Source organism: Myotis yumanensis, unplaced genomic scaffold, assembly GCF_028538775.1.
Source record: "Myotis yumanensis isolate MYYU_CA2020_CCGP unplaced genomic scaffold, mMyoYum1.0.hap1 SCAF_2, whole genome shotgun sequence".
Lineage (NCBI taxonomy): Eukaryota > Metazoa > Chordata > Mammalia > Chiroptera > Vespertilionidae > Myotis > Myotis yumanensis.
In genome coordinates this window covers 25,588,758-25,612,690 of record NW_027223753.1, presented here as the reverse complement: position 1 = coordinate 25,612,690, position 23,933 = coordinate 25,588,758, and the positions used below count along the sequence as shown (strand labels likewise).

General features: G+C 40.4%; 1 protein-coding gene across 1 annotated transcript; it reads left to right on the top strand.

Moving 5' to 3' along the window:
- The first annotated feature begins 245 nt into the window (after nucleotides 1-245).
- On the top strand, nucleotides 246-16,802 carry RRAGC (Ras related GTP binding C). The gene is made up of 7 exons (XM_070404770.1): nucleotides 246-546; nucleotides 1,873-2,076; nucleotides 3,036-3,235; nucleotides 5,809-5,923; nucleotides 7,326-7,468; nucleotides 9,851-9,999; nucleotides 15,307-16,802. The coding sequence occupies exons 1-7, from the start codon at nucleotides 310-312 to the stop codon at nucleotides 15,456-15,458; spliced, it is 1,200 nt and encodes a 399-aa protein (XP_070260871.1). The 5' UTR covers nucleotides 246-309; the 3' UTR covers nucleotides 15,459-16,802.
- Nucleotides 16,803-23,933: the final 7,131 nt, after the last annotated feature.

The following is a 23,933-nucleotide window of genomic DNA, read 5'->3' as shown; positions in this document are numbered from 1 at the left end:
AGAAGGCTCGGCCCGGCGGGGCCACCCTCCTCGTGACTCCTCCTCCCCCTCCTCCGTTCCGAGTCAGGTGATTCCGGACACGTGACGGGCACCACCTACCCTGCTGCTCCCGAATGGCAGCTTCTGCAGCCAATAGGCGGCTGGCCTCGGAGCGGAGCCAATGAGGGCCGGGATGGGGGAGGGGGCGGGCCGCACGGCGGTGGCTGCTGCCGGGGGCGGCGGCGGCGGCGGCGAATTGGGGAGGCGGCGGCCTGGCTCGGCCTGGCCTGGCCTGGCCTGTCAGGGCGCGGGTGTCGGCGGTCCAGCACCATGTCCCTGCAGTACGGGGCGGAGGAGACGCCCCTTGCCGGCAGTTACGGCGCGGCGGATTCGTTCCCCAAGGACTTCGGCTACGGCGTGGAGGAGGAGGAAGAGGAGGCGGCAGTTGCGGGCGGCGGGGTCGGGGCGGGGGCCGGCGGAGGCTGTGGCCCGGGGGGCGCTGACAGCTCCAAGCCGCGGATTCTGCTCATGGGGCTCCGGCGCAGCGGCAAGTCCTCCATCCAGAAGGTGAGTGGGGCCGCGCCGCGTCCCTCCGCCCCTCCCCGGGGACGCGGGTGGCCGCCGCGCGGGAGAGGCCCCCCGGAGAGGGTGGCGGCCGGCGCTGGCCGCAGGGCTGTCCCCCCGCGCGTTTCCTCTGAGAAGCAGAGCCCCGGGCGCGGCTCGCGCGAGGACCCCGATCGGTGAGTCCACGCCCAAGTCTGCTGAGGCCGAGCGGGTCCCCGAAGGCGAAACTGGCCGGCAGGAGGCAGGAGGCAGGAGGCAGGTGCCCGTGGCACCGCCGGGGTCCTCCGCCTCCCGGGAACCAGCCCCTACTCCCCAGTTCCTACTTGGAGAACTTCACGGAGTCCCTCCCCTGCCGTGTGTGTGTGTGTGTGTGTGTGTGTGTGTGTGTGTGTGTGTGTGTCCGTCCGTCCGTCCGTCCAGGTGAGCCCCAGCGAGCAGCGTCCGAAAGAGTTGCGGTGAAGTCACGGCCATTGGTTTGCTCTTGTTGCTAGTACAGAAGGCTATCGCGCTGTAACATCACTGGGGGTGTTATTCCACTTACGTTAGTTCTTGCGGCCTGGCGAGTATAATCGCTGGTGCCATTACCCCTGACTGTGTGGTTGAGAATATTTGCAGACCCTTGTCAGTGCATTTGCTTTCACTTAGGAGGGCCTGTCGGGACCGAAGGGAGGGCTGTGCACTTTCTCGAAAGGGGAATGCAGAGAGGCACGGGTGACCTGGTCCCAAAAGGCCAGATTCCTTCCCCTTTGCCCTTTCCACTCGGTTGCAAAGGTCTGTCCAAAATAAACCTTCCTGTGATAATGTGCAGAGATAATGTTTTTGAAAAATAGTCATCTTTCCAGTTTACTGGATTGCTTGCTTTTCACCTCTACAGCAAAATTTGGGTACATTTGTGGTAGGTATTTAGCAAACTAATCTTAATCCTTTTCGTATTAATATTACTGACTAAATCTTGGGAGTGACTGTCTATTTTTCTCTTTTAGAAAGTAACAGTGAGAGAGAGGCAAATTAGTTTTGTGTTAGAGTTGTATGGATTGCAATTATTTGTAATACTTAACAATTGTCTTTACCATTTCTTTTCTCAGGGGTTTTCCCTGTCAATTACTCCTGTATCCCCCATATATCACTTTCTACTTGGTATAATTACTGTCTTTGTTTTATTTCTTCCACGAGACTGCAAACTCATTTTCCATTTCTGACTATATTGGAACCTAATGTAGGCATGCCAATAAGTGGGGATTAGGTTCTTTAAATTATGTTAATTCAGGGAATATTTTTTAACTTTTGATACAAAGTTGAATAGTCATAAAATTGTCTTTATTTTAACAGGTGGTGTTTCATAAAATGTCACCCAACGAGACCCTCTTCTTGGAAAGTACCAACAAGATTTATAAAGATGACATTTCTAATAGTTCCTTTGTGAATTTCCAAATATGGGATTTTCCTGGGCAAATGGACTTTTTTGACCCAACTTTTGACTACGAGATGATCTTCAGGGGAACAGGAGCATTGATATATGTCATTGATGCACAGGTAGTTGGGGGAATAATTGTTGATTTATTTTTCTTCTCTGGTGGCAAAGGATGTAGAAACAAGGCAGAGTTGTTTATCTTCTTTGTCATGTGCTTCTTGCAGCTTATTTTTTTGCCAGTAGATTCCCTAGCAGTACAAGAGATGCAGCTGTGAAGGTGCTTTGGGAGCAAGCATGGCGTTCTGAGAGTACAGAATAGCAGATGATTAGGAGATGTGGTTTATATCCCTGAGTTCTAGTTCATGAGCAGCTTTCCACTTTTATTTGTTAGTAGTAGATATTGCTGTACTTCATGATGTCACTCACTGAAAAGATCTCATCAGTGCCCATAATATAAGAATATGGGAACTGAATAAATATTAAAGTGAATAGTGTCCTTAATTGTCCAAATTGAGTTTAGCTTAACAAGCATTTATTAAGGGCCTAGCGAGTGGCAGGCCCTCAGATAAAGAATGGGACACGTCTTAAGTAGCTTCTTTTTTATAGGAGTGCATTAGTTAGGAGTGCTTTCTGGGTGACAGGCTATGGAATGGGTGCTTTCACAGAGCTGATCTAATGTAATTTATCTTCTACAAAGTCTGAGGAATGTACTGTAGTTCCAGTTTTATGGATGAGTAAACTGAGATCACAGTCTTTAAGCAACTTGCTTAAAGTCATACATCTAATAATGGCAGAGCTGGGATTACTTCAAAAAGTCTATTGGGAAGAAATACCCATTTCCTTTTTTCTTTCCTTATATTATCAGTATCAAAAATTACAACATTTACTTGGTAACTAAATTTTTTAATCTTAGATTAAAGATCTATTGAGTGGTGAAAGTTAATGTATTTGTTTGAGTATGAATAGTTAGGGTAATATATTTTCTGTGGTTGGGGAAAGAGGTGTTTTGAGGCTTTCTTAACTCATTACTTGACTTTGATAAGATTACTTTTAAAAAAACTATTTTTTTTCTGACTTACAGGATGACTACATGGAGGCTTTAACAAGACTTCACATAACTGTTTCTAAAGCCTACAAAGTTAATCCAGACATGAATTTTGAGGTTTTTATTCACAAAGTTGATGGCCTGTCTGATGATCACAAAATAGAAACACAGAGGGACATTCATCAAAGGGCCAATGATGACCTTGCAGATGCTGGGCTAGAAAAACTCCACCTTAGGTAACGACAACATGTGTGTTTGATATGAGCCCTGAATAATGTGTCAATGTAGTCCCATCTCTGTCATTACAAACACAAAGCTTTCTGTTCCCAGTATATCCTTCCCAATTCTGTAATGTTTTTGATCTCTTCTTTGTTGAATTCAAGCAGTTTTGGGAACCTGATGTTATTGAGAAGTTACTTTCCCTCTTTTTTTTTTTGCATTTTCCTGGAGGTTGAAGTCATGTGAAGTCTTTCTTTTGGTGCTTTTACAGACTCATCCCCAGAGATTGGAATCAGGCTTTTTCCTCGTGGCATAAAACTGTTTGGGGACTTCCCCCTCTTGGTTTCATCTTTTCTTTTTTTTTTCTTACCTCAGCTCAAGGACTCTCTGTCACATTTGCTATAGATCTCTGTAGCTTGAATTTTTACAGTATTTTTCTTAGTAGAAGAGCCTTTTATACATTCAAGTGATGACTGTAATGTATCTTGTTTATATTTTTTTAAACACTGTATGCTTTTATGAAACTCTAAAGTTTGGGTTAGGTGGGTTTATCCTATAAATCTGCTTAGGGCTTCAATTAAGTTTGAAGAACTGCTGATTCATAATTAAAGACCATTAAGAAATTATTAACATATATTTTTGTGTGCTATAGGTAGGAATGAGTAATAAAAAGTTCCCAAGAAAATGTCTTCTCGATGATATAAACAGCTACTGTTATAAACAGCTTAAACGGGAAGCAGGGGAGAAATTCAAGTGTCGCTATTTCCTTATCCTTGGTCTGTTACAATGACTTCCTTATAGGCTCAAGCCACCCCCATCCTGAAATACTCACTAGGGCCTCAGACTTAAGGTCTTTCAGTTGTTCTTCTAGGAAATCTTATAGAAAACTCTCATTGAGCTCTAGTTTACCTAGATTAAAAATTTTAAATGTTTATAAGTAATTTATGTATTAAAAAAATCAGCAGTATTTGTAAGAGAAAGTGGCAGTGTGTTTCCCCAATCATTTTTTGGGAATCCACTATTAGTGGATTTTAAGCCATGGTTGTCCTGTGTTCCCCAACGCCCATAGGAATCCTAATCCTCTACACCAATGGTTCTCAACCTTGGCTGCACATTAGAATCACCTGGGAATCTTTTTAAAATCCTGATTTCTGGGCCTCATCCCATTAGAATCACCTGGGAATCTTTTTAAAATCCTGATTTCTGCAGCCAAGGTTGAGAACCACTGCTCTACACCATGGCTGTGTCCCTTCCCAGGGCATCCCATCCCAGTGGTGCATACTATCCCTTTCCCCAGTGCGTTATAGGACTCTAGGCCTTGTTAACCTCAGGAGTCTGCATCAAGCTTTTAATAACTACTAGCAGGCCTGTGGATGAGGCACCATTTGATTTCTGGTTTCCAGAAACATGGCATTTGAAAATGCCCTGTTCTCCCTGTCCCTGTCCACCTCCAAGCCTCACTGCCCCTGCACACCTTCTCACATTGCTAATCTTTTTGACTAAAGGAAACACTAAAATATTCCTGTGTCTTCAGTGCCTTTAGGGGGTCATCTTGGCCTCACCTATTCCATTGCTCTCACGTCAAGAGTAGAGCCCTATCTTGTTAAGCTCTTAGGTCAGCTCCTTGAAAGTATCTTTAAATTACCTGTAAAATATGGTACACTCAGTCCTGTGTTTCTGACTTTGCAGTATGTACTTATAAATGTGTCATAGATACAACTATATAATGAAGATTATACTCAGTGAAAAAGCAGGTAGGATTGTCCACCCTGTTTAAATTGTTAAAGGCAACTCTCTCTCTCATTCTCAAATATGTGTTTCACTAAATATATAGATGTTACTTCTCTACCTTACATCCTTTTAGGCTTCCATTCTCTGTGAGGCCCCAGCTGCCATCCTTCCTAATAAGTTATTTACATATATTCTAAGCATCAGTTGTATCCATTTATTTATTCAAATATTTATGAGCACTGTTTAGGATAGTGGGCTTGCAGCTATAAAGAAGACTGACTGACAATCTCTGTCCTCATGGAGCTGACATTCTTATGAATGAGACAGCTCAAAAGCACTTATAAATAAATGTGTAGTGTAATTTTAAGTTCTTGTCAGTGCTATGAAGAAAAATGAGGGAAAGCGATGGTACAGAGGTACTATTTTAGGTAGAAGGATCAGGAAAGAACTTTCTGAGGAGGTGACATTTTGGTAGAGTCCTGAATTACATACTTACTTGCTAAATGTCATCTATCTCCTCTAAGCTTTCTTTTGACTTTTGTCAGTTATAAGCTTAAGAAACTAAGCTTTTTGGATCAAATTGCAAGGGCTTAGGTGAATATTCAAGTTTCTGCATCTGAAAATGCTTTCCTGGGCAGTACCTCAAATGCCTTTTGTATAAATGCAACAAAAGGGATGGATAGCTACAAACCAGGTGGGGACACTGCATTTGTCATCTTGAACTGTGGGAATGGTAGACAAGATAAAAAGCTTTTAATTTACTGAAATAAAATGTTAAGAAACTTAAAATTTTGTGTATTATGATCATTGTCACCAAACTTGAGATTTTTCAAATTAATCAAACTGTATTGTTTTTCAGCTTTTATTTGACTAGTATCTATGACCATTCAATATTTGAAGCCTTTAGTAAGGTGGTACAGAAACTCATTCCACAACTGCCGACCTTGGAAAACCTATTAAATATTTTTATATCAGTAAGTGAGCTATTTAATTCACTATAGTTTTGATTTCATTTTCATTGAACATATTTGTATTATCAAATTCTCCAAAAATGGCTTGAATCGAGTTGAAAGACTAACGACGCACTTAACAGATAACATAAATAAAAACATTAAAAAAGGCTTGAATTATTTTCTGAATTCTTTCCTAAAACTTACCCTTTTTATCTTAAAATGAATTGATGAAAAATTTCCTCATGCTTTTTATTTATTTATTTATTTAAAAATATATTTTATTGATTTTGAGGAAGGGAGAGGGATAGAGAGTTAGAAACATCAATGAGAGAGAAACATTGATCAGCTGCCTCCTGCACACCTCCTACTGGAGATGTGCTCGCAACCAAGGTACATGCCCTTGACCGGAATCGAACCTGGGACCTTTCAGTCCGCAGGCCGATGCTCTATCCACTGAGCCAAACCGGTTAGGGCTCCTCATGCTTTTCAAATGAAAAAATATCTTCATGATGTCTGTTTCCTGAAACAAGTAACTGGAAAAGTAATTGGAAAAGACTGGGTTTTGGGAATTTGGCTTAGTTTATTTCTCTGCATTAATGGAGGTCACATTGAAAAATTGATCTTTTCGTTTTCTTGCTAACCTTAGTATCATTTTACATTCATGCATTTTGAGGAATTCAGCTTAATTAAGGGGGTGGAGATAGAAGGGGGTCTTAATATGAGGTGACAGGAAAATTTGACCTTGGGTGGTGGGCATATGGTACAATATACAGATCTTGTAACATAGACATTCACTCATGAAACCTATATGTTCATATTGACTAATGTCACCCCAGTCAATTTAGTAAATAAAATAAAAAATAAGGATATCCCTCCAATAAATTTAGTATTCTTCATTATATTTTCTAAACATTACTTTGAAGGACTCAGTGTGTAGTGATCTCGAGTTCTTTTGGGCTTTTGGGTTATGCGAGATGTTGACATCTAATATAACTAATATTTTATGTTTTGCTAATGGTCATATAAAACCCTTCTGGTGTCCGGGTCATTCCAATCAGATACTGATTATTGTAACAAGAAAGGGTTACTGAAAATGTAGCATGGCTTGATTTTTGGAGGATTTCTTTGTTTTGTTAATTTTATTTATGCTGTCTTAGAAAATCATTCAAGTGAAAAGGAGAGAGAAAAAACAAACTTGACTGATGATGCAATTATGTCAGTAAATCAGCAGAGAAATAAGTTCACTTTTATTCTTTGGCTAACAGAAGTGTCACTTTCCCCAGTACTATTTGGATATTTTGGAATTGGGTTGTGTCATTAAAAATGTCCTTGGATGTTCATCAATAATTCAAGATCTTTGATAAGTTGCAAATTGTAATTCTTAAAAAAAAACTGAACACTTCCTCCATTTTGTTTTTCCAAGAATTCAGGTATTGAAAAAGCTTTTCTCTTTGATGTTGTCAGCAAAATCTACATTGCAACAGACAGTTCTCCTGTGGATATGCAATCTTATGAACTTTGCTGTGACATGATTGATGTTGTAATTGATGTGTCTTGTATATATGGGTAAGTTATGTACGTATTTCTGTAAGATCTCCGGTGGAAAACTAGTTTGATTTGTCAGAGGGATTAATTGCTGAGGCCTCCAGCAAGTACTGTCTGAAGTAGACTCGTTCTGACCATAGTACTTCAACTTGGAGCATGATTTCTCTGTAGGTGGGCTGCTGGATTTTACTCCTTCAGAGAGAATGAACAAGAATGGTTGAAAAGGTGTGACTAGGGCCAGACTTTCTCCTGCCATTATTTGAGGGGGTTTGCACTGCGTCTTCTCATTTAGGGAACTTAGCTAGATAAAAACACTAGGTTAATTTATTTAAAACATCTTGAGTAACAGAGTGAGTACTGTCCCTAACTTAACCGGAGGCTTTGTGGAATGAGGGTCCTTAAGGAGTTGGAATTTTGGATGTTAGAAGGATTTATATGTATAAAATTTTGACCTATATGAGTTTCCAAAGTAAATCTCTAAATTACAAACTCTCCCTTTATGTAAATTCACCAAACTATACAGAAATTTATAAAAGCCAGTAAAGGTGTGATTTTGTACATTATCCCAGAGGGATGAGTGAAAACTGGCGAATTACTGGTATTTTAAAAGCCCAAAACCTGTGTTGCTTTTGATAGCCCTGATTCCCTAATACAGTGATTTTCAACAGGTGTGCTGTGGCAGGCACACTGATGGCTGCAAGAATTTTTATTTTATTTAAAAAACTATATTTTTATGATTTCAGAGAGGAACGGAGGGGGAGAAAGAGATAGAAACATCAATGATGAGAGAATCATTGATCAGCTGCCTACTGCATGGCCCCTACTAGGGATCGAGCCTGCAACCTGGGCATGTGCCCTTGACCAGAAATCGAACTGTGACTTCCTGGTTCATAGGTTGACACTCAGCCATTGTGCTACGCTGGCCAGGCTGCAAAAAAACTTTAAAACATGTAATACCTGATGGTTTAGTCAGGGCACTCACCTCTTTTCCCTCCGATTGTCAAGTAAAAAAAAAAAATGACAACAGCCAGCACAACAACAGCCATCCGGTGTGAATGAATCAAAATTACACGTTTTTTAAAATTGTCAGATTGTCAAAAAATATAATACATTTTTTGGTGTACTGCAGAATTTTAGTAATTAGTTTCTGTGTGATATGAAATGAAAAAGTTTGAAAATCGCTGCCCTAATATGTTAACACCAGCACTCCCAACGTACTTTCTGATGCTGTAACATTGCCTTTGCTTTCTGATACCTGTGTCCTTTATCTGTTGGTCTCTGCTCCATCTAAACTCCTCTTTCATTTCTCTGTTCCTACCCTTGACCTTGGTCTTTCTGCTTAATTTGTCAGTGTCTTTCTCCAACTGCCTCTGAGTAGGAAAATGCATTTGTCTCACCTGTTCTTGTCTATTCTTGTCTTCCATTTCTATTTATCACTTTTGTGATTACATGCTCTCCTTTGTTTTCTTTCCATAATGAAATGAGATGTTTGTTTATATTATTCAGTAAAGTTTCATGTTTCCATTTCTAATTTTAAAAGTGGATGAATTACCCCTGGCTGCTGTGCCTCAGTTGGTTGGGTATTGTCCCGTGCTCCAAAAGGTTGCCAGTTTGATTCCTGGTCAGGGCACATGCCCGGCTGTGGGCTTAATCCCTGAAAGGCAGCATGCAGGAGACAGCAGATAGATGTTTTGCTATCACAACGATGTTTCTCTTTCCCTCTTTCCCTCTCCCTTCTTTTCTAAAAATCAGTAATAAATAAATAAATAAAAAAAGAATAGAACATTTGTTTTTTCTTTAAAACAAATCTAAACTTTGTAAGCCAAATTTTTATCTCATTATTATTAACACAATGTATGCATGCACTTTGGTGTGCTTTATTATAGTTTAATTTGCTTTCTTACTTGACTATTAGTTTACATTTTTCGAAGGGGGACTTCGTATAACAATTCTAGAATGTCAATTCTAGTTTAATAAATGAAAGCTTTCAGAACCTGTAAGACTCACTTTATAGGCATCAGGATTCCACAGTATCTTTGATAGACTATTTTAGTTTTTTTCCTTACTCTTTTTTCACTAATGGCAGTTTTTGTATTTTGGTCCTTCTTTATTTGCAGACTCTGTCAGTACAGGTTAGCGTGAGGGAAAATTTACCTAAATGGCTGTATTCCATGCATTTTAGGTAAACAAGATGAAGGTGTGAACGCATGGGATGCTGCATCAAGGTCTGGGAACCCTATACACCTAAATGAGAACTTCTGTGCCAATATATTTAAGCCCGTATTCTTCTTTCTCAAAACACATTTGGGAAACTGGGTGGAAAGACATGTCATTGTGCAAATGAAATGTGACAAAATACTTCGTTGGGAACCCTGTAATGAATAACACTTTCTTTTAAAACAGGTTAAAGGAAGATGGCAGTGGAAGTGCTTATGACAAAGAATCTATGGCAATTATCAAGCTGAATAACACAACTGTCCTTTATTTAAAGGAAGTGACTAAATTTTTGGCACTGGTTTGCATTCTTAGGGAAGAAAGTTTTGAACGAAAAGGTAATGGCATTTTAAAAATGCTATTTTTATGTTAAGTTCTGTTATAATTTCTTAGGTTCTTGAAAATGAGAAAATAATACTGCAGTGTTAGAACTGTGATTTTTTAAAATATATTTTATTGATTTTTTACAGAGAGGAAGGGAGAGGGATAGAGAGTTAGAAACATCAATGAGAGAGAAACATCGATCAGCTGCCTCTTGCACACCCCCCCACTGGGGGATGTGCCCGCAACCAAGGTACATGCCCTTGACTGGAATCGAACCTGGGACCCCTCAGTCCGCAGGCTGACGCTCTATCCACTGAGCCAAACCAGTTAGGGCAGAACTGTGGTTTTTAACTGGTGTGCCGCAAGGATTTTTAAAACACGCAGTATTGACTACTTAGGGCACTGACCTCTTTCCCTTAGATTGTCAAATAAAAAAATGACAACTGCTAACAGTAGCTGTCTTGTGTGAATGAATCAAAATTATACCTATACTAGAGGCCTGATGCTCGAAATTTGTGCAGGGGGCTCGGCCCTCGCAGCCATGGCAGCTTGCCTCAGCCCTCATAGCCGTGGCTTTGTCCAGAAGGTCATCCAGAAGGACATCCTGAAGGTCATTCGGCTGTCCGGTCTAATTAGCATATTATGTTTTTATTATTATAGATATTTTTTCAGATGGGGGAAAATATATTTTTTGGTGTGCTGCAGAATTTTAGTAACTAGTTTATGTGTGCCATGAGATGAAAAAGGTTGAAAATCACTGTTAGATGATTAAAAGCTCAAACTACTTTTCTCCCTTCCCTTCCATATTTAGTCAGACTTACTCCTTCCTTCGTTTGATCTGCTATATTAAATCAAGTTTTTTACGCCAGTCTCTTATTTCAGATCTTTTCATTACCCAACCGCCTGACATTTGGCTTCTTCCTGAGCCAGGTGACCAGGTTACCTCCTTGCTGCCGGTGGCCTTTTCTCATTGTGGCTTCTTCAGCCTTCTGAAGCCTCTCCAACCTTGAAGCGTTCTCTCTTGGTTTCCCTAAACCTGAACCCTGTGGGTTGTTTTATGTATTTGTTTCTTTGAGGACCTCTCCTGTCTCCTCTGACTGTTTTTCTTTTTCTTGGTGCTGAGTGTTCCTCAGAGTCAAGTCTTTCTGCTTGCTTCTCTTATTCTCCAGGTCAGCTCATCCAAGCCATGGCTTCAGTTAATCTTCTCTATGTGGTTGGTTGGAAAATTCACATCTGCAGCTCTGACTTGGGCCCACATTCCTGTCCCATGTTTGGAGCTGCTATTAGTAAGACGTCTACATTTAAATATTTGACTATTATCTTACCCAGGTGTCAAAAACTGTTGAACACTTTCCCCTTTGTTTCATGGCCTTCCTGGCACCCTACTTCTGTTACTAGTTTTGACATTTTTTTGGTGTCCAAGCTTAGCTATCTTGTTGTGTGGTGGTATTGCTGAAGGGGCTCTTGCAGATAAGAGGGCATTCATTGTTCTCTTTTTCCCATTCTTTCCCTGTATGGCTTACATTGAATTTTCACCAAATCTTATCAGTTGTTTCTTGGCACTGTTTCTTGGATTTTCTTTTTATTTTATTATTATTATTATTTTAAAATATATTCTTATTGATTTCAGAGAAGAAGGGAGAGGGAGAGAGAATCATTGATAGGCTGCCTCCTGCACGTCCCCCACTGGGGTTCAAACCCGAAACCTGGACATGTGCCCTTGACAAGAATCGAACCTGGGACCCTTCAGCCCACAGGCTGAAGCTATCCACTGAGCCAAACTGGCTAGGGCGGTTTTCTTTTTTTTTCCACTGTCATAGGACCTCATCCCTCTAGGCTTATGGTGCTGCAGCAACTTTGTACTTGAGATTATGCATTCAACATATACAGGGGTGGGCAAAAGTAGGTTTACAGTCGTGAGTACATGAAAGAGTTGTATTCTTGTGTTATTATTTATTAGTTGTATTATTTTTATATGAATAACTATAAACCTACCTTTGCCCACCTCTGGATATATATAGAAGGCTTGTATGTATCATATTTAATTCCAAAGGAAGACTAGAATTCAGAAAATTACTTATGGATCTACAATAGCTCTCCATTATTCACTGCAACAAGTCCCTGCTCTTCTCCCTAAGATTTTAATGTTAGTTAATATTAAATGATTACTATTCTTTCATTAATGTTAATATTAATGAATTATTTCATTTTATTTTGGATAAAATAAAAATGTTTATATTTCTTTGAGCTTAAGAAGTATAACACATGACAAATGCATGTATGCCTTTGTGTCTTCTTTGTTATTTCTCAGTTGAAAACCCCTCCTTTGCACTTGTAGTGTTTTATTTTTCCCCATGCATGATTTATTCATTTACTTCACATCTATCTATAAAGTATAGAGCATAAATGATCTAAAAATGTAAATAGTGTTTTCTGCAAAATTGTTTTTGAGATTTATCCATATTGATAACATATAGCTCTATCTAGTTCATTCATTTTTTAAAAATATTTTTATTGATTTTAGAGGAAGGGAGAAGGATATATAGAGAGAAACATTAATGATGAGAGAGAAACATCATTGATCGGCTGCCTCCTGCACCCCCTACCAGGGATCGAACCTGCAACCCAGACATGTACACTGACAGGGAATCCAACCATGACCTCCTGGATCATTCAGCCACTGAGCCATGACGGCTGGGCCAGAACATAATTTTTAAAAAGACATTGCCCTCCAAAGTGGTTTTACCATTTTCACCCCTGTTAGCATTGTGTGGTAGTTCTTGTCACTTTATGTCCTTGGTAATACTTGATGATGTTAGACTGTTTAGTCACTCTCAGTCTGGTAAGTGTGAAATAACATCTCATTTGGCTCTAATTTTTACTTCTTTTACTAGTTAGGGCAAGCAATTAATTACCTTTTTATGCCTGATCAGGTTTCTTCTTTGGTGATTTACCTCTTCTTATTCCTTTGCTTTTTTGTAGTGATCTTTTTTTGTACTATATCTTTTTTGTACTTCTTAAGATTTCTATATTTTTCTCCATTCTGTTTAAATTTTTTTTAAACTCTTGATTATGGAAATTTTCAGATGTACACAAAAGTAGACCCGCACAATGACTCTTCATGTACCCATCTCCCTGCTTCAGTAATCATCAACATAGGGTCACTCTTGTTTTCTGTATGTCCTTTTCCCAATGAAATGTTTTTTTACTCTTTTGTTGTGAAAACTGTCAAACATATTAAAAAAAGTAGAGAAAATCATGTAATGAACCATTTTTAATTTGTCACCCAGTTTCAACTTTACCAAAATTAAAGCCAATCTTATTTCATCTCTATACTTCTTTTTCTACTAGATTATTTTGAAGCAGATACCTGACATCAAATCATTTGTCTGTATAGATTTCAGCAGATATCTCTAAGAGGTAGTATTCTTTTTCAAACGTAACAGTATTCCCATTAATACAGGTAAACAACTTAATAATGATTTTATAATATCAAATATCAGGTCAGTGTTCAACATTTCACAACTGTTAATTTTATTTTACCATTTACATAGAAGTAAATTTTTTTTTTTTTTAATATATTTTATTGATTTTTTACAGAGAGGAAGGGAGAGAGATAGAGAGTCAGAAACATCGATGAGAGAGAAACATCGATCAGCTGCCTCCTGCACATCCCCCGCTGGGGATGTGCCCGCAACCCAGGTACATGCCCTTCACCGGAATCGAACCTGGGACCTTTCAGTCCGCAGGCCGACGCTCAATCCACTGAGCCAAACCGATTTCGGCGATAGAAGTAAATTTTAACGTAGTTGAACTTATCAAAACTTTTATAGTTTTTTTCTGTGTCGGAAGGACCTTCGTGATTTGGTTTTAACCTACTTATTTAGACTTGATTCTCAGTACTTTCTACCAAGAATTCTCTGCCCCTTTCTCCAGTCAGACTAGTTTCTTTCCCATCGTTCACCTGTGCTGTGTTCTGATTGCCAGCTTCCTGCTGTTGTCTTATAATTTTGCTCCTCTTTCCTGCCTGATGAAATCTTACTGGTTTCCCCAAAGGGCTGCTTCATCTCTGAAGTTTCATTGATTGCTTTTGCCCTGCACTTTGCTTTCCGTCCTTTGGACTTCTTTATTGTTTGTAGTCACTTTGACACCAGATGGTTTTGATTTGTTTGTTGTGTATCATCTTTATGTCTCAGTGTCCTTGAGGGCATCATTTCTTTTCTTTCTGCTCTGCCTTCTTAGCACTGGCTTCTGTTCTCAAGGTCACTTCATGGTTTGGAATGGCTCCAGGAGCTTTGGCCATTTTACCCATATTCCAGTCATTAAGGAGGACCAGGGGTGAGGAAAGAATACAGCCTCTTCTTTTTTAAAGGAGACTTCACTGAAGTCCCACACACTTACACTTACCTCAGTGGCCAGAATTGGTCATGTGGCCATACATAACTGCAAGGAGGTCTGCGGTGTGTAATGTTTCAGCTGAGCACCAGTATGCTTGTGAAAATTGGGGTTCTGTTTCTGAGGTAAAAGAAGGAAAATGGATAATTAGTAGGCAGCTTGCCATTTCTTTCATAACATAGAACTGTTTGGTTGATCAAAATCTTATTTGTAAGCCAGTTCATGAAACATGAGGAAGGAGCTGCCTTGCCTGAGGTGGGGTACAGGCTGCCTGAGGCTCTGCTGGGGGGCCTCTGGTACCTCCCAAACCCCAGGACTCTACTGAACAGTCTGCCAACAATTATTCTAGCTGTTTCCTTCAGTCTTCATTAGCTGCCCCAAAGATGTGTGAAAGGAAAAGCTTGATAATTAAAAAGTATTTTATTTTCATTTTATTGTAAATTTTCTTAGCAAATTTACCTTCCTCATTCCTTTTTTTTTTTTTTTTTACCTGTTTATTCCCAGGCCCCAGAGGTAACCAGTATTAACAATATGGGCATATGCTTTATTTATTTTCAGTGTAGGGAATTCCTCAGCTGGATGTATGTTTTTTTTTAAAAAATATATTTTTATTGATTTTAGAGAGGAATGGAGAGGGAGAGAGATAGAAACATCAATGATGAAAGGGAATCATTGATCAGCTGCCTCCTGCACGCCCTTTACTGGGGATCAAGCCCACAACCCGGGCATGTGCCCTTGGCTGGAATCGAACCCAGGACCCTTCAGTCCACAGGCCAACACTCTATCAACTGAGCCAAACCAGCCAGGGCAGGATGTATGTTTTTTAATAAATATCAATTTATTTTTTTTCTGTCACCAAATGTTTCTTAGTAGATAATTTCACAGTTGACATTCAGGAGGACTGATCTTCTTTTTTCTCCTTGCAGGTTTAATAGACTACAACTTCCATTGTTTCCGAAAAGCTATTCATGAGGTTTTCGAGGTGGGTGTGACTTCTCACAGGGGCTGTGGTCACCAGACCAGTGTCCCCAGCCTGAAAGCATTGGCACACAATGGCACGCCTCGAAATGCCATCTAGCCTGAATTCTAGTTGTTGGGGCTCTGTGCCAGCTTACTATTCACTCCAGGGTCAGATGCCACGTGCTGCAGGACATGGGAGTTGCCACTTGTGGGAATCTGGTGCCTGTCCCACCAGAGACGAGGGGTAGAGTTTCTCATTTGGATGAAAACCCCTTCAACCAGTGGTCTACAACCGAATCTACTATTTCTTCTTTTTCAAAAATGACAAAAAAGAATTCTCGAGGCCACAGAAGTCAAGTGTGTGTTTCTCTTCTTTGGGGTCCTACTTTAAGTAGTTGGGATATTTTGGACCTGGAGACAACACCGCTTACCCATCCTTCCATGGAATGTTGCCACCATTTACCAGTTGAAAATAATAGAACTGAGTTTTTATATGCTCCACTTAGGTTTTCAGTTGAGTAGTCTCTAAAATGCTGCCTTGCTTAAGTTCTAACACTGCCTCTCAGACTTCAATTTTGGACGTTGCATACCTAAGACCTTTTAAATGCATTTTCCTGCTAACTCAGAAGACTTGTGGTCTCACTGCAGCAAAGGACATTCCTGTATTTGTTACTGAAGAAATGAGAACATTTTATGTTGCATCAGATCAAGGGCAAGGTTCAGCAGTGGAAGCACTGAGGAAAAAATTTTAAAACAGAAGAAAATTTTTGCAATGGTGTTTTGGGTACCAGATATCTGGGTTCTTTTCTCCTGCATATGATAAATGATCATGATCAGTGTAACAAAGGGAATTTAAAAAAAATTGTTTTCCCCACAATCTCCTTCTTCTAGGGGAGGAACTCATTATGTCATTGAAATATTTAACTCATTTTTCTTTAAACTCGATACCAGCAGCTACATACCTTTTATTCTATGCTATCTAGATTCTTTACGTACAGCTGTTTTGTTGACCATGAATGACCCTAAGGCACTGGTCCCCTGGGAGTTGGAGAGAGCACATGTGTTGTTAAAACACTCTTCGTCTTCAGTATTCTGACACCAAGTGTCACCTGTGGTACTTCCTTCACCTAGCATATTAATTCATAATTTTTTCTTTTTGTTGTTGGTTGATACCCTTTTTGTTGATTTAAACTTACACATTATTTTTACTTCACATGCCCAGTAGTCATTTATTCCAAAGCCACTGGACCACTTGAGTACATAAGTGCCACTGTTGAATGAAATGTGTATATTCAGGTCTGTAAACCTAACAGTGCAACTTGGAGTGCTTCCTGCAGATGACCCTGACTGCTGAGTATTTACATGGACCATGGTGATATCCAAAAGAAAAGTGCTTTTATATTTATAGATTATTTCATTGAACTATATAAAATGGGTATCAATAAATGTATTTACACCAAAATCAGTTTTTTTATTTGCCTAAGATATGAGAGGGTGGGGTGATAGAACATTGGGTTGTCCCACTCTGTCACCTTATCATCCATTTTCTTTCCTTTGCTGCCTTATGGTTAACATGCCTATGTTTCAGGACTTCAAGTTCTGTCCTGATGCAGGAATTTCATATCTTGTGGCCAGATATCTCTCCTGGGCTGTTTCTGCTTAGGATAGGAGATCCTGGCCCAGGTAAAAATGGTTTTTTGGATGTGGTGTTTCATACCAACTGATTGCATGATGGGGAATATCTAGGGCCTGGCATAATTGATGTATTAAATCCAAGCTAGGACGGAGAGGAATTAAGCAGAACACCATATAAAAATGTGTGCTGCCCTAGCTGGTTTTTCTCAGTGGTTAGAGCATCAGTCTGCGGACTGGAGGGTCTTGGGTTCGATTCCAGTCAAGGACACGTACCTTGGTTGCAGGCTTAATCCCCAGCCCTGGTTGGTGAGTGCCGGAGGCAACCAATCGATGTGTCTCTTTCATATCAATGTTTCTCTCTGTCTCTCCCCCTCCCTTCCACTCTTTCTAAAAACAGTGGGCATCATTTCTTTTCTTTCTGCTCTGCCTTCTTAGCACTGGCTTCTGTTCTCAAGGTCACTTCATGGTTTGGAATGGCTCCAGGAGCTTTGGCCATTTTACCCATATTCCAGTCATTAAGGAGGACCAGGGGTGAGGAAAGAATACAGCCTCTTCCTTTTTTAAAGGAGATTTCACTGAAGTCCCACACACTTACACTTACCTCAGTGGCCAGAATTGGTCATGTGGCCATACATAACTGCAAGGAGGTCTGCGGTGTGTAATGTTTCAGCTGAGCACCAGTATGCTTGTGAAAATTGGGGTTCTGTTTCTGAGGTAAAAGAAGGAAAATGGATAGTTAGTAGGCAGCTTGCCATTACTAACATATCCTTGGGTGAGGATTAACAACAACAACAAACTTATACTGATTCCAACTTGTGATTCATTTTTTCCAGTTCCTGAGATATTCATTACTGACTTTTATATGTCAGTTAAATCAATGTTTATATAGATGCTCATATAGTTAGGCTGGGTCTAAATCGTTTGGAGTAAAAAGCATACATTAGCTTATTAAAAGGGAGGGAGGTCAAAAGATCTTTACTTTCATAATTGGGCTACTTTAGAAGTTCAATTTTAAAACTCAAATAGAAATCACAGAAATAGCCCAGGCAGGTATGGCTCAGTTGGGCTGTCCTGTGTACCAAACGGTTGTTGGTTTGATTCCCGGTCATACCTGGGTTACAGGCTTGATCCTCAATGGGAGCATGCAGGAGGCAACCAGTCTCTATTTTGCTCTCACATTGATGTTTCTCTCTCTCCTCTCTCTAAATATCAAGAATTAAAAAACAAAAACACAGAAACACAGTGAAAAACAACCACCATAAATCCTGTATCCTTTTTCAAATTATGGAAACTAAGTCCAGAGGATTAAACAGCCTTGTCTAGGGTTATGGATGGTGTGACCATGTGAATGACTCCAGACATGGTACTGTTGAGAGTGCTGACCCTGCAGTAGGTGTAAACTGCACTGTCTTAAGTAAACCAAAGGTGGCTGACCTTGTCATAGATCTAGTTGGTGGCCAGCTGGGGCCTGTGCTTCAGATCTGGCAGCTCAGTGCTGCCTGCCTTTACCTTTTGCCTCAGGCTCCCATTGGTTAATGGAGGCAATGTCTCTAGATGAGTGTAACATGGCACATAGATGCCCAAGAAATATTATTTCTTCCCCACTATGGAAAATTACAAATTCAGAGAGTGATTAAGGAGAAAAGGTGAAATAGAAATAAAGTCAATGAGGAAAGGGGACAACTCAGGAAAAGGGGAATGGGAGAATCATATTGAACTATTCAGGATTTGCCTGATGTGCACCTGAGGGATGTTAATGTGTGCCAGGCTACCTCAGAGAGAGCAGGGACAGATGGTGAAATAAAACCTTTAAAATTTTTTGCAGCCAGGTGTTACAGCTGTTCCACACATCACGACCTCTCCCACACATTCATGTTGACATGCATACACATATGCACATATACACTGAGTGGCCAGATTATTATGACCAGCCAAATTATTATGACCACCGCATCAGTACTTCATTGACACTCCCAAAAATACTGAATATTGAAAACTTCCTAAGCAAATATTCTCAAGGTTTTATTATTATTATTATTTGCATAACTAATTCACTTCATTGTACTGATGGGGTGGTCATAATAATCTGGCCACTCAGTGTATATGTACACAGACATATAACGATGCCCCAATATATTTGTGGGTTGTGCTAATTTACCTTCTGCATGTTTAGTTCTGCTCTTACAGAAACAAGTGATTTTAAAGATAAAATTCTGATAGTACATACTTTTGTAGTTGGGGAAAGCAATGTGTGTGATTTGTGGACTTTGTTATGGTTTTCTGTTTGTTTTGTTTTGCTAATGCTGAAAGCTCTTCCAATTATATTTCAAAGATATTAGTGAATACCATTACTGTTGTCCATCTAAGCTAGTAAAGTAACACACCCGTGCCCCCCCCCCCCCCCCCCCCAGACACCCCAAAGGAACATAGTCTTTACAGGGAATGTGAGCAGCAAGCAGTTGCACATATCTGGGGTGTATTTCTGTTAATAGTATCTTCCCTGAACTGCTCCCATAGAGCTGGGAGACTGCGGACATAAAGAGCACAAAGACAGACCAATGATTTAGGTCAGTAGTCGGCAAACCACGGCTCGAGAGCCACATGCAGCTCTTTGGCCTCTTGAGTGTGGCTCTTCCACTAAATACCACGTGCGGGCGCGCACGTACAGGGGATGTTGTGGAGTGAAAGAAGATGTAGTGTCGATTGAGAAAGGTATGTTGAGGTGGTTTGGACATATAGAGAGGATGAACGAAAGGAGATAGACGAAACAAGTATTCAAGACGAGTGTGGATGGGAGAGTTGGAAGGGGTTGACCTCGGCGAACGTACCTCAATTAGATTGAGGACGTTTTTAGCAAAGGCCAGCTTAGGAGTACCCTAATTAAGTTAATAACTGTACCTACCTATATAGCTTAAGTTAAAAAAATTTGGCTCTCAAAAGAAATTTCAATTGTTGTACTGTTGATATTTGGCTCGGTTGACTAATGAGTTTGCCGACCACTGACTTAGGTGGTTTATGTGTATTACCTTATGTAATCTTCATAATACCTTGAGAGGTAAGTATATGTTCCCATTTTCCAGATGGAGAAACAGTCCAAGAGAGGCTCACTTGTGAGTGGTGGAGTTAAAATTGGAATTTATGCAGTTGATTCTAGAACAGGGGTGGGCAAACTTTTTGACTCGAGGGCCACAATGGGTTCTTAAACTGGACCGGAGGGCCGGAACAAAAGCATGGATGGAGTGTTTGTGTGAACTAATATAAATTCAAAGTAAACATCATTGCATAAAAGGGTACGGTCTTTTTTTTTTTTAGTTTTATTCATTTCAAACGGGCCGGATCCGGTCCGCGGGCCGTAGTTTGCCCACGGCTGTTCTAGAACCTTCATCTGTAAACTCCATTGACCTTGCTTCCTAAATAGGATTTGCTCATGGGATATTTTGCAGAAAAGTTTGACAGTTAAATTTTGGAAACAGCATTCTGTAGTCTCTTCTTGGAGATTTACTATGTACAGTCAAATATTAAAGGTTCTGCAATATATATATATATTTTTAATATATTTTATTGATTTTTTACAGAGAGGAAGGGAGAGAGGTAGAGAGTTAGAAACATCGATGAGAGAGAAACATTGATCAGCTGCCTCCTGCACATCTCCTAGTGGGGATGTGCCTGCAACCCAGGTACATGCCCTTGACCCGAATCGAACCTGGGACCTTTCAGTCTGCAGGCCGACGCTCTATCCACTGAGCCAAACCGGTTTCGGCAGGTTCTGCAATATTTGAGAAGACCTGCAATAGAGAATTTGACTTTGGTTTATATCCCATGTTCCTAAATTTATTTGATCCTTTATGAAATGTCTATTCAAGTAGCATATAATAAGTATACTGAAACTAGAGGCCTGGTGCATGAATTCGTGCACTGGTGGGGTCCCTCGGCCTGGCCTGTGCCCTCTCACAGTCTGGGACCCCTCAGGGCATGTTGGACTGCTGGTTTCAGCCCGATCCCCACAGGCCAGGCCAAGGGACCCTAGTATGCATATAAGATCTTTGGTTAATCTCTTCCCACCCTTCCTCCTCCCCCCTTCCCTCTGAGATTCATCAGTCTGTTCCATGTTTCCATGCCTGTGTTGAGCATCTGCCCCCTGGTGGTCAGTGTGCATCATAGCTACCGGTTGAATGGTTGAATGGTTGCTTAGGCTTTTATATAACGTATATAGATGTTTTCAGTGGGATTGGAAATATGATTTTTAAAAAAATATATTTTATTGATTTTTTACAGAGAGGAAGGGAGAGAGATAGAGAGTCAGAAACATCGATGAGAGAGAAACATCAATCAGCTGCCTCCTGCACATCTACTGAGGATGTGCCCGCAACCCAGGTACATGCCCTTGACCAGAATCGAACCTGGGACCTTTCAGTCCGCAGGCCGATGCTCTATCCACTGAGCCAAACCGGTTTCGGCTGGAAATATGATTTTTATTCCACTTTTCCCACATGTTTTAACACAACATTCAGTGAACTGGTTGTGAGATAGAGTAAAGCTTATGTATTTCCATAGTTGAGTTTAGTAGCTCATACTGGCTGTTCCTTGAGCCTGGAATCCACTTCCCTTGGTCTGTAGAAATTCTATTATCCTACTAAGCTTAGCCTAAATGCCACATCCTTCACAAAACCCTCTGACCACTCCCTTTTCTACCTCTACTCCCCACCCCCGAACCTTGTCATGGGTGAGTCTGTGCTCAGGACCTGTCTTTGTAGGTAGTGATGGGGGAACCATATTATTTTCTACTCTGTAGCATTTCCTCACTGTGCCTCATATGTTGAAGAAAACCCATGCTCATTTAAATTGTGAAGGCAGGGCCTGGTTTGGCTGTAGTGACCAATTCCTTAGTGTTTGACCTCTAGGTGGCGGTGTTGTATCATTTAAACATGGCTTCTAGCTTTCTGGCTCCTGCTGTTGGCTCTGTTCTGAAAGGTTGAATTGCCTGTTATCACCCCAGTGTACACCTAACTTAGAGATCCAAAGAACTGCTGATGTTATTTCCCCTGAAATCATATTCAGAGCTGATTTGAGACATTTTATTGGAATTGGAGCAGTTTGCAATTTTTCAGTTTTATATGTTAACAGCTACAAAGAGTTGGATAGACTGGAGGTCATAACATCATTTACTTCAAGGATTACAGGTTCCAAAAGGCCTTAAGAAGACTACTCTGTCCACATTCCTACAGCAGGCAAGTCCCTGTGCTTTCTGTTGTAGATGTAAGTCCTCTTAAATGCTTCTAAGGAAGGAAATGCCACATATTTGAATACCAATATCTGCTTTCATCATTTTCCTATGCCTCAAATAAATTTTGTTGTAATCATTTCACACTTAAGAGTTAAAATATTGTAAAGGAAAAGGCTCCAGCCCACTATCCTTCCATGGACACTTGTTTTTCTTTCTTAGAGCCGTATCATCTCTCCACAATCTCCAGCTGTGCCTTTGTTCTGCGAAGACAACTTTTAGTGTAAAAGGGACTAGATACATCAGTATGTCTTCAGAACTGTTTAAAATATAATTGAGAAAGTTTAAAAGGACAGTTATAATGAGGAATTGAGTGGAAGGAAACTAGTAAGCACCCCATCCCCCCAACTTGCATTTGCCTGTTATTACCAATGTGTTGCCCTAAAAGTGCTGCAACTTCTACTTTAAGATCCTTACAGTATTATTTTCACATAAAAGTTCTTAGTTTATTAATCTTGTGAAATATCTGCACAGTCACCACAGATAAAGTCACTGGAGAATCTTTACTACTGTTGTGCAATCCCCAACTCACTTAATTTTTTAAATTTTATTGACCTAAGGGAGAGGGAGAGAGAGAAACACTGAGAATTGAGCCTGCAACCTGGGCATGTGCCCTGATCGGGAATTGAACGATGACCTCCTGGTTCATAGGTCGATGCTCAACCACTGAGCCATTCCAGCCTGGTCCCAGCTCACTTTTGTCAGCACCAACATTGGCCTTTGCGGTCCCCCTGACTTTCCTTCTTTTTTTAAAATTAAATCTTTATTGTTCAGATTATTACAGTTGTTCCTCTTTTCCCCCGCCATAGCTCCCCTTCCCCCCCGGTTCCCACCCCACCCTCTGTCCTTACCCCCCCCCCCCCCACTGTCCTCATCGATAGGTGTACAATTATTGTCCAGTCTCTTCCCGCACCCCCCACCTACCCCCCAAGAATAGTCAGTCCACTCCCTTTATATTCTATTATATTCACCAGTTTATTCTGTTCATCAGATTATTTATTCACTTGATTTTTAGATTCACTTGTTGATAGATGTGTATTTGTTATTCATAATTTGTATCTTTACCTTTTTCTTCTTTTTCCTCTTCTTAAAGGATACCTTTCAGCATTTCATCTAATACTGGTTTGGTGGTGGGTGATGAACTTCTTTAGCTTTTTCTTATCTGTGAAGCTCTTTATCTGACCTTCAATTCTGAATGATAGCTTTGCTGGGTAAAGTAATCTTGGTTGTAGGTTCTTGGTATTCATCACTTTGAATATTTCTTGCCACTCCCTTCTGGCCTGCAAAGTTTCTGTTGAGAAATCAGCTGACAGTCGTATGGGTATTCCCTTGTAAGTAACTGAGTTTCTTTCTCTTGCTGCTTTTAAGATTCTCTATTTGTCTTTTGCTCTTGGCATTTTAATCATGATGTGTCTTGGTGTGGTCCTCTTTGGATTCCTTTTGTTTGGGGTTCTCTGCACTTCCTGGACTTGTAAGTCTATTTCTTTCACCAGGTAGGGGAAGTTTTCTGTCATTATTTCTTCAAATAGGTTTTCAATATCTTGCTCTCTCTCATCTTCTGGCACCCCTATAATTCAGATGTTGGTACGCTTGAAGTTGTCCCAGAGACTCCTTACACTATCTTCATATTTTTGGATTCTTTTTTCTTTTTGTTTTTCTGGTTGGGTGTTTTTTGCT